This window comes from Cervus elaphus, chromosome 13 (genome assembly GCF_910594005.1).
Source record: "Cervus elaphus chromosome 13, mCerEla1.1, whole genome shotgun sequence".
Taxonomy (NCBI): Eukaryota; Metazoa; Chordata; class Mammalia; order Artiodactyla; family Cervidae; genus Cervus; species Cervus elaphus.
Window position 1 is genome coordinate 27,451,995 of NC_057827.1, and position 13,607 is coordinate 27,465,601.

At 44.5% G+C, this 13,607-nt stretch overlaps 1 protein-coding gene across 1 annotated transcript in view; it reads right to left on the minus strand.

Annotated features, from left to right (window-relative positions):
* EFL1 (elongation factor like GTPase 1) overlaps nt 1-13,607 on the minus strand; it is a 111,507-nt gene that overhangs the window by 71,199 nt on the left and 26,701 nt on the right. Inside the window, exons 12-15 of the mRNA XM_043921791.1 lie at nt 13,425-13,524; nt 7,616-7,767; nt 7,219-7,385; nt 4,652-4,790 (exon numbers count right to left, since the gene is read on the minus strand). Of these exons, the coding sequence (XP_043777726.1) occupies nt 4,652-4,790; nt 7,219-7,385; nt 7,616-7,767; nt 13,425-13,524 (558 nt within the window). The remainder of the gene's footprint in view (nt 1-4,651; nt 4,791-7,218; nt 7,386-7,615; nt 7,768-13,424; nt 13,525-13,607) is intronic.

A 13,607-nucleotide genomic window follows, 5' to 3' on the forward strand; every position in this document is an offset into this window, starting at 1 on the left:
ATGTGTCTAGCCACAGGCCTGCTACAATATAAAAAGAAAGAGGAAATCACCTTTGATCCATGGTGTGGTCATCTTAAAACACGTCTTCGAATTCTCTGACGTATCACCCATTGAAGGTGGAGTTAGTTCCCTCCTTGTGATTCTGGGCCAGGCTTAGTGACTCTTACCTCTTAATGAAGAAAATGTGGCAAAAATGAGGCTGAAGGCATTAAGGGCTAGGCCACGGAGGCTGATGCAGTTTCCTCCTGGGATGCTCAGCTGCAGAACCCTATCAGTGTGGTGCAAGGAAGCCACGTGGAAAGGTCACATGTTCCAGCCCTAGCGCCACATCCACACAAGGTCCCAGCCAACAGATAGCGTCAGTCAGCAGACACGTGAGTGACAAGCACCTTCACATGACTCCAGTGCCCAGGCTTTGAGCACTTCAGCTGACACTGTGCGGCATGGAAACAAGCTGTCCCACCAAACCTGAATCGCAGATTCATGAAACATTTAAGACTGCCTTTGTTTTAAGCCACTAGGCTTTGGGTGGTTTGTTTTGCAGTAACAGATAACTAGAACATGTAGATTAATTCAACCATGTTCGGCCATTCAGTTTCTTCTTTTCAGTCCCAGCCCACCCCATCCCACTCTCCTCCTCCCCCCTCCCCTCCCTGCTCATCCCCTATGACAGGAAAACTTTTTAGTAAACAACAACTATGCTGGCATACCTGGTCTCAGTCAACTCACTCTAGAAACCATAGCTAGAACCCCAGCATTTATCACTCTTGCTGGCAATCAGCTTTCTCTTGTTCTCTTGCTTCTCAACTCTTAACACACCCCTGTCCTGCCTTAAACTTACTCCTCACTCCAAAAAGTTGTATTAAACACCTGGCTTATGAAACCGCTACTACTGCTACATATACTCCAGTTTTCACATCAACGAACAAGTGAAATTTGCCTTACAAACTGGTAACTAGTTCAAGATGTTCTGATGGAGCCACTGAAATGGGTTTCTCAACCCAACCTAGTAGCCATATCAAAAATTTACTCTTCCTCTAAGGAATACTAGGAAGAGAAATGTCCTAATAACTGACATAAGATTTTTCTTTAAAAAACACAAGCCTGAAAAGTTAAAGCTAGAGGGGACCTTGGAGATGATCTAGTCTAGGACTTTTTTTCAATCAGTGGTATACTGACATAATCTAGGGACAATTTTTATGACAAAAGTACTAAGCATTTTTATTTCACTCTATCCTCACTGAAATATCAGCCCGCCATAATATAATGGCAATTATAAACTTGAATTTTGTTTGTAATTTATTTTTACATGAGTTTGTATGTATCTTAGAAACATGATGTACATAAAATTTTGTTTATATTTTATAGCTACAGTAATAAAATGTATCCATACAATGCTGTTTAATGTTCTATCCTTAAACTTTAGGATATATGATAGATATAATAAAAGAAGCTCTGAAAGTCCCTAACAGTTTTAGAAAAAAAAAAAGTAGCTGTTCTATTTTTACAATAAGATTGTTAGTAGAAATTACTCTAATCCAAATTATTTTGGAAAGCTGGGGACCAGAAAGGTTATACAATTGGCCCAAGGCCATATACTAGTTAGTGGCAGAACTATGAGCAGAATTTTGGTATACTCATGCTTTATAGTCAAGCATAGGGTTCGAACAGATCTAGGTTAACAGACAGAAAACAATTTCTGTATGCTTCAATTTAGAAGGTAAGCTGAGATTGGCTGGATTCCAATCCCTTCAATATTGCATTTATAATCATTCTGGCAGACTATCTTCCTCCCTAATGTAAAGAAACAGAACCGTAATGAAGGGGCTTCAGGCAACACCAGGCAAATGTCAAGGAAATGTGGTTTAGAGTGTGAACAGGCTCTTCAAAAACCATTCACCATCCCATATCCCCTACCTTACTTGTAGAGACTGTAAGAGACTCAACCTTTGGCTTTCACTGCAGCTAGGGGTGACCACATGACAAAATCACAAAGAAGCAAGGATATATATAATACAATGGTCACTAACAGGGCATCTCTTCCCAAATAAAAACACCAGTCCAGGGGTAAAAAAAGGCAGTGGGGGTCGGGGAGCAGTGCCTGCTTATTCCAACCTCAGGTTGTGGGGTTTCCATACAGACTGGCACCAGTGTGTGCTGGCTGAACACCAGCTCCGCTTCACACCTGCCCACACTTCCCACATCCAAACCACTGAACTTCCTCACCACTCCACAGAGCAAACCAGACCTTTTCATCCCAAACATATCTTAGTTTCTAATTCTACTGAGAAAGGTGAAAGCTGGCATAATGGAATAATCAGAACACACATGACAACTGATATTTAGGAGAGATGAATAAAGCCTCTATGAGTACTTCTTAGTAAGAGATATTTTAGGTATTTGTCTAATAGACCATATATGGGGTGGTCACTGCCAAAGGGTTTTAAAGTAACATCAACCAAATCATCCAAAATAAATAAACTAATGACAACAAAAATAAACGAAACATCAGTGTTGTGAGGGCCTTTGGCCCGTGTGCCCTCTTCCTGCCAGGAATGTCGATGCAGAAGCCATCTTGGATCCATGGGGACAAAGCCCCAAGCTAAGGACTGCGAACAGGCGAAGAGAGGGACCCTGCTCCCTGATGACATAAGACAGCCACGGCACCAGTCCTCAACTGTCCATCCTCTACCCCAATCTTCCCACTGAGGGAAACTGAAGACTGTGCAGTTGGTTTTTTGATCACTGGCAGTTAAATACAATCCTAACGCTCCTACAAAATATATCTCACTTTTCTGTTTAATTCATTTTGTCCCAAAGTTGTGTGTCCATCTTATTTTATTAACAACTGAAATTGGTAAACAAATGTTTAACCAACAGGCACCTTTACCAACACCCTACCTCCTACCACTGCTCCCAAATAACTTCAAAAGATCAGTAAAAGAGAATGAGGTATTTCTCTCTTCCCCAAGACAAAGAAAGCTTTAATCTGTGGGAGGTCTCCTGCAGATAGCAGGGTTACGGCTGCCTTAGGAGGCAGATGAGAGAGACATAACACAGCTGGCCTCAGGGCTGAGCAGCACACGGCTATCTAGAAACAGACAGAAGGAAACCAGAACTACTGCACATCATGTTCCTGACCTCTGCTGGGGAGAGAGCACAAACAACAACCCTTAACTGGAGGGGATCCGACAGAAACCATGCACTGAACCCTTGCTCAGTACTTCTTTTCACTTGAACGTTGTGTTAGAGATCTTCCACCTCACCTTCCATTTAAGAAAAAAAAGTAATTGAGCGTGAGGAATACAGGAATCACAAGGAAGGCTTATAAACAAAAACAGAGTGCTTTCTATTCATCTTCCCATGTCCTTCCTGATAAAAAAATATTTTGCTCGTTATGGAAGCTCATAAATCATGTCAATTGTTAGGGTTCAACAGCATTTTCCAAAGGGGATGAAAAGAATGGGTAACACTGAGGAGAGGCTAGAAATTCATACCCCAAAAAAAGCAAAAAAAAAAAAAAATTTTAATTACGTATTTCTGCAAGGGAGCATCAAAACACAAACTTCTTGGACTAAAGTGGACAAAATCCAGCAGCTCCAGACCAGCAGTCTAGACCGTTTCTCTAAAACATAAAAAGAAGCTGGAGCCCAAGGAGTCACCCCATAAATAACTCTACACCTGACAAGGATTCCAAGGGTTCAGAACGGGACCCAGCATTCCATATCACACCCAGAGTGACTATGACCATCCAAAGAAAATTCCTTCATCTGAGCTTCAAGGTTGCACTGAGGACCTTTAAAAGTGAAGTCCGCAAAGAAGTAATGAACATTATGGAGATGAGGAACAGTATTTATGGATTTATAATATAAAACAACATTCAAAAAAAATAAATAAAATAAAACAACATTCAATGGATTAAAAAATCCTGGAAGAAGACAGACCCTTATATCAGAATAGTTTCTGATACTTTAGAGCCTGAAGTGTCTTATTCATCTGAACTGACTTTACTGTGAGCAGAAATTCTTTCTCATCCCCAAATGAATGGAATCTCAGCTTAGTCACCGATTTCTTAAGCAGTTACTTTTTTTTTTCCCTACCATAATTTACAGCAAGTTACTGCTGTAAATGGGATTCCCTGGTAGCTCAGCTGGTAAAAAAAAATCTGCCTGCAATGCAGGAGACCCCAGTTCAATTCCTGAGTCAGGAAGATCCCCTGGAGAAGGGATAGGTTGCATACTCCAGTATTCTTGGGCTTCCCTGCTGGCTTAGACAGTAGAGAATCCTCCTGCAATGCGGGAGACCTGGGTTCGATCCCTGGGTTAGGAAGAACCCCTGGAGGAGGGTATGACAACCCACTCTAGTACTCTTGCCTGCAGAATCCCCGTGGATAGAGGAGCGTGGTGGGCTCCAGCCCAGGGGGTCACAAAGAGTCGGACATGACTGAGCGACTAAGCACAGCACAGCACTACTGCACATGCTGATTACTGAAATGCACTAGGTTAAAACCAAAGGACATGACCCAAAATAAACAAACAAACAAAAAGAATGAGATCCAAGTCACTTCCCTCAGAGATCTCACGTGATGTGGGTGACATGTCAGGCCACGTCTCGGAACGGAGCACAGATGTGACACACAGCATCACCCTACCTAGCACGTTTCCTGGAGGCACCTCCTCGAGGTCTTCCAGTTCCCTTCCCATCAGAAGGTACAGGTTTTCCAACGTACAGCACGCCATGTGGGGGACCGGGGGAAGGTCCTCTAATGGAGCTGAGAAGCCTAATGGCACCTGGGCCAAAAAGAAAAAAGAACAGAAGCTGAGTTAGGAGACGTCAAAGGAAAACTGGTTTGGGTTAATACCTACAAAGTTACTTTGATTCATAAATAAGGTATAGTGCAGTCAACATTTCATGTAAACCCAAAATATTGAGATCTGAAATGGTGTGATATAAAAATAAGTCTCAGTTTATGAGTAAATTCTGAACTAGAGAGACTTCTCATATACATAAAACCTGTCAAGAATTCCACATAATCATAAACTTTATGGCTAATATAAATTCTGCTGTGACCTGGTAGCAAGATATTAACACACAAAAATCCCCATACCCTTTGCCAGTATTTATATGAACTGTGTCAGACACTGCTGGACACCAGAACCACTGGGCTATTTTTTCAACACTCATTGTTACTATTATCACTTAAAATAGCTTTAACATTATTATATTGTCATGTCAATTACAATCTTATAATGTCCTTTAAGCATATGACAAGGGCTGGTGCTAGTGCTGAGTAACACAGGAAAGTGAATAACTTTGAGGAGTAGTTAGATGTCATAAATATGCCATGTAAGGGCCAAACAGCCACTCTTCTAGGCTGGGCTGTTAATGTGGGAGAGAGCGTGCTGTGAAACGTCAGGGACTCTGGTGAGAAGACACACGACACTCACACAGCAAAGATGAGATACATGGAACTCTTTCTACATCCCATTTACTCTCATGGAGATTCTGTCTCAAATTATTCAAGATACAGTCTTGAATTTTCAACAATTTCCATATAAATTCAAGTGCCCCAAAGGCATGTCAACGAAGGAACCGACTTATCTTTGGTACCCAAGGCACTGTGCTGGTGCTGTGAAGAGGAAAAAATGTCCAGGACATCACATACAAAAAGATAATTATCACTGGAAACATAGAGTGAATGGCAAGAAAGGAAGAACAGGTAAGTAAATGTATAAAATCTCAAGAGGAGAGAGAAGCTACTGTGTTAGGGTAGACTTGGAAACTTCATGAAAATGATGACCTCTGAGGTACAGGCTACATGTACATGCGTGTGTTCTGACTCACTGACAACTCTATAGGGGAGCTCTAAAGATAGGCTGGAAGAAATTTAAAATATAAGGATCATGGAAGAAACAGAATCATGCACAGACAGTAGAACCATTCTAGAACCATTTCTGTAGTTCTACAGAACTACAGAAAAATTACAATTAGTAAGACAATTTAGCAAGATAGTCATACACAGACCAACATACAAAAGTTAACTAACTGTATGTCTATAGATTAGCAGTAGAGAAAAAAGTACATACATATATATTTAAAACAGTAACTTTCAGAATACTAACAAAACATAAGAGAGTTAGGCATAAGTAACAAAAGTGATTAAAGATTTTTATGGAGAAAATGATAACACTTTAAATGACCTAAATAAATGGAGAACTATACTTAATACATTTATGGATAGATGGTAACCAAGATGGTAAGAAGATCACAAGTAGATTTTTATACCCCTTATTACAACACTTTTACCCTCTGCTAAAAATTAACTCCAAACACACCAACTGCTGTACTTCTCCTTGCTAAATCTGAACATGTCACAGACCAGCACAAACTGCTCAGTCACCACTCGGCATGGCAACAGGTCCAAGGATTTGTCCAAGGATCCATCTGCTGCTCACACTGATGGAATAAACATTCAAGGCGAGGAGGAGCTGATGGCACAGACTTCTACCACCACCTCCCCCTCTCATCACAGCCAAGCACAGCAGCACCCCTGGTTTACCCATGCCAAGAGGAGCACGAGCATCTTAGAAGCCCCCAACTCACAGCTTCTCGCTGATGTTGCCTGGCTCCCTGGACCTTTGGCATTCATCCTCTGACCTTTATCATTTAATTACCACATACGCACCTTCTGTATGTCCAAAAATGTTCTGAGACAGCTCTGGCTTGTGGTTTCTTATTTACCCTTTGGTCCAGACACACTTAGATGCTGGCTGTTCACCGACTGTCAGACCCTCCTGATCAATGTCTGGGACCTGCCTGCCAAGAAACGGCTGCCTATCACCTGTTCAAGGCCCATGCCTTTGGCTTGTGCCACCTGGGTTTTGGATCTTTATGTCTTGAACACCTGGCATCGTCCTGGCTCCACCATGACATCTGTTCTTCTCAGTTCTTTCCTCTAGCCTTGAATTTCTAGAAAAGCCTTATAAATTAACTAAATAAGGTTTGAAAACTTGATTCTTGTACTAGCCTAATTCCCTAAATGCTATCACTTGAGACAGGTTTATCAAACTGTACCAAAGTGACACAAGAGGAAGCATAGAGATTCACTCAAATGCGCCTCCCTAGAGATCAAACACACCTACCAAGAAGGTAATCACTAATCGAACAAGAAAGCAGAACCATGAAACAATATACGAATGTTTTACTTCCTGTTCTTACCTGCTGCAAAAACTCAAGAGGACTGTATTTGGGTCCCAGGACAAAAATTCTCTTTCCTCTTCGTGCCACACCACTGAACACTCGAGCGAAGGCGATAAAAGACTCCTGCTCACTTTCTTCCGGGGGCACGGGTTTGGGGGTCTCACTTTCCACCTCCTGCTCATCACCTGCCGGAAACAGAAGCAGCATGAGTGCCCAGATGCTCTCTGCATCCAGGAGCAGCTGAGAAAGAGAGGCGACAAGGAAGACACTATTGTTGGCTGAGATTGAGCAAGGAAACACCAAGGATAGAAGTATACTGATGAAAGCTACCTTCAAAGCTAAAAGCCCAAGAGCAGAAGGACGAGTGTTCCATCCGTATCACCGAGGATGGAGAAACTACTGAGAAAAGCTGTACCTTTTGGCTCTTCTCCCTGTGAACTCATTTCAAGGGCGCCTGCATCTTGGGTGGGCTCCATGGGTGCCTGGCCCTGCGCCGCTGCCAACTTCTCCGCGTGCCTTCGTCTTGCACGCTCTCGCCTCTCAGCAATCTCCTCCTGAGTGAGAGGTCTACAGGACACCACAGACAAGTTAACACCTGGCCACAGCAAGGATCTCAGTCTGTTCCAGCCAAGAAACAGCTAGTATTAATATGGACAGCAAGGAGATCAATCAGTCAATCTTAAAGGAAATCAATCCTGAATATTCACTGGAAGGACTGATGCTGAAGCTCCAGTATTCTGGCCACCTGATGCAAAGAGCCAACTCATTGGAAAAGACCGGGATGCTGGGAAAGCTTGAGGGCCGGAAGAGAAGGGGACGACAGAGGATAAGACGGTTGGGTGGCATCACTGACTCAAAGGACATGAATTTGAGCAAACTCCAGGAGATAGTGAAGGACAGAGAAGCCTGGCGTGCTGCAGTTCACAGGGTTGCCAAGAGTTGGACACGACTTAGTGACTGAACGACAACGTGGCTGGAGAAGACGGTGGTTGGTCCCCCGGCCCTTCCTGGTGCAAAGTTTCTCCGAGTTCTCTCCTTCACCGCAGCAAGAGAAGAGAAGGCCTATCACGCTTTCTCTGGGAACCCTGCTGCTGCTGTTTAGTCACTCAGTTGTGTCTGACTCTTTATGACCCCAGGGATTGTAGCCTGCCAGACTCCTCTATGGATGGATTTCCCAGCCAAGAATACTGGAGTGGGTTGCCATTCCCTCCTCCACTGGGAATGCTGCGTCCCCAGCTACTCTGAGCTCATGAGATGACATGCAAGAGCCCGTGTCCCCTCAGTCACACACAACAGCATGGAACCATCCTCAGGCACTCACGATCCTCCTCTATAGGGCAAATGGCCGGAAAAGAAAGGGAATGAGTAACAGATACCACAGCTCAGAACACTCTTAACAGAGAGATACGCAGACGAACTCAGTAAGAAAGCGAGCTTTTCTCCATGAAAGTAAGAAAATACACCTCCACGGCGAACTAGGGTCCAAAGGGAAGGGCCAGGCTGAATGCTGGCAATCAGGCCGGACAGAAGGTCCAACAGTGACTATCAGTCACGGTGCCAGACCTGAGTTCCACCAGAGGAAAGGTGTGAGGGCACATGTCTGTGTGTTTGCTGGGGGCTCGCCTGGGGGTGGGGCACCTTGCCTGATCCTGCCACATTGTGCCTGCCTCCTCTACCACCCCCCAACTTTGGTACTATGACTCCTGTTCACGCCTCCATCTCCGGCTGATGACCTCGTCTCCCATCCCACCATTCCCTTCCCCTTCTCTCTCCTGGAAGCCACTCAGATGGCCGTACAAGAGTGCACTGGTCCCGTGCATGCTACATGCCATGTGCTCCTGGAGCTCCTAACTTCAGGTGCCCTAATCCCCTTTCTACATCATGTGGGCGGCCCCACACATAAGTCACCAGCTGTCCACTGCTGTCCTCTTCGGACACCCACCTGCTAGACAAGACCTCCCCTCAGGACTGGACACCACTTCTATTCCCTTAGCACCTGCCCCTTGAAATCGATGAATTTGGTTCTAGGAGTTGGCCCCTTGTAGTCACACCCACCCCAATGCAGGAGGCAGGGCTGTGCCATCAGATACAAAAAAAAAAGGGGAGAGACCTTTGAGGATGGCTTGCTCAGGGTTGTCGGGAAGTCACATATGCTGGCATAAGCTCCTCTCCACTGGAAGCTCTCAGTGTTAGAGGCCTTTCACACACAGGATGAAATTTCTAGGCTCTTGTTCTGTCTTCTGGAGCAACACCCAACAAACGTACTCCCCTCTCCCTGCCTTTTGATCATCTGCCCTCACACCCTTCCCCTCACCCTTCTCTTCTTCAGGCTACACACTCCAGCAGCCCTGTCAATCAACCCTTAAGTAACTTATCTTGCTTCTAGACTTTTTGTAAGAGTATCTGAAAAGTATGAATTAACCTATGGCTGATTCTTATTGATATATGACAGAAAACCACAAAATTCTGTAAAGCAATTATCCTTCAATTAAAAATTAAAAAAAAAACAAACATGGAATACCTTATCATCACTATAAACAGGGAGGTTAAAAAAAATAAAACAAACAAACAAAACTGATGCACTGGTTAGCACAGACAGAAATGGTCACTTCCAATGGGCTTATCAGTTCAGTTGAGTTCAGTCACTGAGTCCTGTCTGACTCTTTTCGACCCCATGGGCTGCAGCATGCCAGGCCTCCCTGTCCATCACCAACTCCTGGAGTTTACCCAAACCCATGCCCATTGAGTCAGTGATGCCATTCAACCATCTCATCCACTGTCATCCCCTTCTCCTCCTGCCTACAATCTTTCTCAGCATCAGGGTCTTTTCCAATGAGTCAGCCCTTCACATCAGGTGGCCAAAGGATGGGAGCTTCAGCTTCAACATCAGTCCTTCCAATGAATATTCAGGACTGATTTCCTTTAGGATGGACTGGTTTGATCTCCTTGCAATCCAAAGGACTCTCAAAAGTCTTCTCCAACACCAAGTTCAAAAGCATTAATTCTTCGGCACTCAGCTTTCTTTATGGTCCAACTCTCATATCCATACATGGCTACTGGAAAAACCATAGCTTTGACTAGACAGGCCTTTGTTGGCAAAGTAGTATCTCTGCTTTCAATATGCTGTCTAGGTTGGTCATAGCTTTTCTTCCAAGGAGCAAGCGTCTTAATTTCATGGCCGCAGTTATCTGCAGTGAATTTGGTGCCCAAGAAAATAAACTATTTCATAACTATGGCACAGACATTGTGTTAATTACTCTGCATATATTACAGCACATACTTATCCAAACAATTAGATGACACAGGTGTTCTTACTCCTGTTTTACAAATAAGAACTGGAGCCTTTGGAGAATTACATAACTCGACCCAGAGTCACATGGACAATAAACAGAGGAGCCGTAATTCAGACCCAGATCTGACTCCAAATTCCATACTCATCATCTGTGGCTATATCCTCCATTCAGAAGGAATTAGAAATGATAAAATCATCACATTAAGTAAATGTGGTTTTATTTGAGCTTTGGTTAAGAAAGAAGCATATCTGTTCACATATATTAAATCCCCATTTTGTCAGAGCTCATAACAAGATTAGCATTTACATTCATGAAGTTAACATCAAATGTACAGAGTCTTGCTGTCCATCAACGTATCTATGCATCCACCCAGGTAACACCTGTGACGGGTCAGGCACTGCTGTGAGCGCTGGGAGTGGTGACACAGGTAAAGAGAGCAGACAGAAGAGAAGGCAGCGCGGTTTTATTCGAAGAACCCATTGTGTCAACTAGAATTTACTGAGAATAAACAGAAATTCACTTGCAAGAGAACAGAGCTCTACTAGTCAAGGAACGTCTGTGGGTGCTGACTTACTGAGGCTGTAGCAGAGCTAACTGTGGATGACAGTTCTGAGGGGACAGCAGTGACCAACAGTAGGGGTGAAGGTGACCAGAGGTGAGAATGTGGACTGGACATTCAAAGGGCAGACTGGGGAGGTGAGGCTGGAGAAGAAAGGACAGAGGTGACAACACAAAACCACCCGCCCTCAGAATTCCAAGCTGAATGTCCATGCCCTGACCTCCGTGGAGCCGGCTGCAGGGGTGGGCTGGGCGAGAGACAGAGAGAGGGCTGAGGAGCTGGCTGCAAGGGTGCTACCAGTAACCACAGCGCCAGGGAGCTGAGATGATGGGAACTAAGGGAGCAAGGAGTGCAGTTTCTGTCTGAACATCACACCCTGTGACCACAAGAAACTGGTTCTTAAGAAGGAAGCCAAAGCAGCAGACTCAGGGATTCGGGGGGAGAGGAACTGCCTGAAAACCTCCTAGCAGGATCTTACTTAATAGGCACTTAAACATGCAGTAAGAATTTCTGATAGAGTACTGGAGAAGATGGTGGTTGAGAATGGTCAGAGCAAAGGCCCAGAGTTTAAAAACGGTGAGCAGGATGGAAGGCTGCTGCCGAGATCTAGCGGTGGAGATTAACAAGCTGCATAGACGATGGAGGCCAGATCCCACTGGTGAAGTGGACGCCCGTAGGCTGTCCAGCTGGACAGATATGGATTCACATACTCTTCTGGCCTCCTTCTAACTATGTGACCTTAAGCACACTCAGTTCAGTTCAGTCGCCCAGTCATGTCCGTCTCTTTGCGACCCCATGGACTGCAGCATGCCAGGCCTCCCTGTCCATCACCAACTCCTGGAGTTTACCCAAACCCATGCCCATTGAGTCAGTGATGCCATCCAACCATCTCATCCTCTGTCGTCCCCTTCTCCTCTTGCCTTCAATCTTTCCCAGCATCAGGGTCTTTTCAAATGAGTCAGCTCTTCACATCAGGTGGCCAAAATATTGGAGTTTCAGCTTCAGCATCAGTCCTTCTAATGAATACTCAGGACTGATTTCCTTTAGGATGGACTGGTTGGATTTCCTGGCAGTCCAAGGGACTCTCAAGAGTCTTCTCCAACATCACAGTTCAAAAGCATCAATTCTTCGGCACTCAGCTTTCTTTATAGTCCAACTCTCACACCCATACATGACTACTGGAAAATGCATTACTACTTCACTTCATCTTTTTAAGGCCTCTTAACTTCCCCAGGTTAGACTGAAATAGTAAATACTTGCACTGCAGAACTACTGTTAGATTTAAACGGCATAATCAACAGCGAGGCAGGAATATTACAAGCTTGATAAACTGGAGCCAATTATTAGTGCTATTACCGTTATTATTTAGAACCTAAAAAAGCAAGATTTGAGATGATGCCTGAGGTACCAGGCCCTTCTTAAGAAGTACTATTGATTTATATTCTTTCTCTCAGGTTATTTGAAAGATTCCCACACAGAAACCTCCCAGAGTAGATGTGGACAGTAAAGAAGAGGAGCCTTCAAGCTCCTGGGTAGAGTGAATCTTTTCACTCCAGACATCAAGATCCTGAAAGGAGAATGGCAAGTGGACCGGCCAAGTTAGACACTGGGACGGCGGAACCAGCTAGGAGACTAGTGCCATGATTCCAACGAACGACTGGGATCTAATCACTCATACTAGTGGGGGAGGAGGACCCGTACCAGTTCATACGACGTAGAAGAGATTCTCCAAGGCTTCAGAAATGTGAGAAAGGATCTGTCTCCCACGGCTGCACTCCACCCATCTCTCCACACACAACAAGACACACAGACATCAGCAGAGGCACTCACACGTTCCAAAGTCTCTACTGACGCACACAGACAGCCTAGGTTAGAACCTGTCTGACGTCCAATGACTGTTAGCTGTGGCTACCACTATTCTAACTGCTCTTCTTCAGGTTTATGCCAATTCAGGGACCTCTCTGTTGGTGCAGTGGTTGAGAGTGCACGTTCCAGTGCAGGGGATATCGGTTCAACCCTGGCTGGGGAACTAAGATCTCACAGGCCATGGCACATCTAAGCCTGTCTGCTGCAACCAGAGAAGCCCGCACGCTGCAAAAAAGACCTGATGTAGCAAAAAAAATAACAAACTTTTTGTTTTTTTGGAACATGAATTTGAATTAACAGTCCCAGAGCTGATTTCAACAACTGTGTCCTCCAGAGGGATCACAAAAAGATCAAGTACTCAGTGAAATTTATGTTCCCACAGGGGCTGCTACACAGGAGTTCCGGGCTGAGGACAGAACTGCACCTTCCCCACCGCACACCCTCCCTGCACCCCATCAAGCCCACCCCAACTCCCTGGCCCAGCCTGGCTTCCCGATGATCCTTACCTTGGCTTATTCTGAGGCAAAGCCTTAGCATCAACTGCAAACATTTTGGAAACAAAGATAATAACTGGAGCGGTATCTTCACTTCCACATTTCATAAAAGCTAAACAGACAGGAAAGAAAAATGTTACTTTAATAATCCAGGCTTTTCTGAAAACAATAAGTTTAGAACATGGCATCATCTAA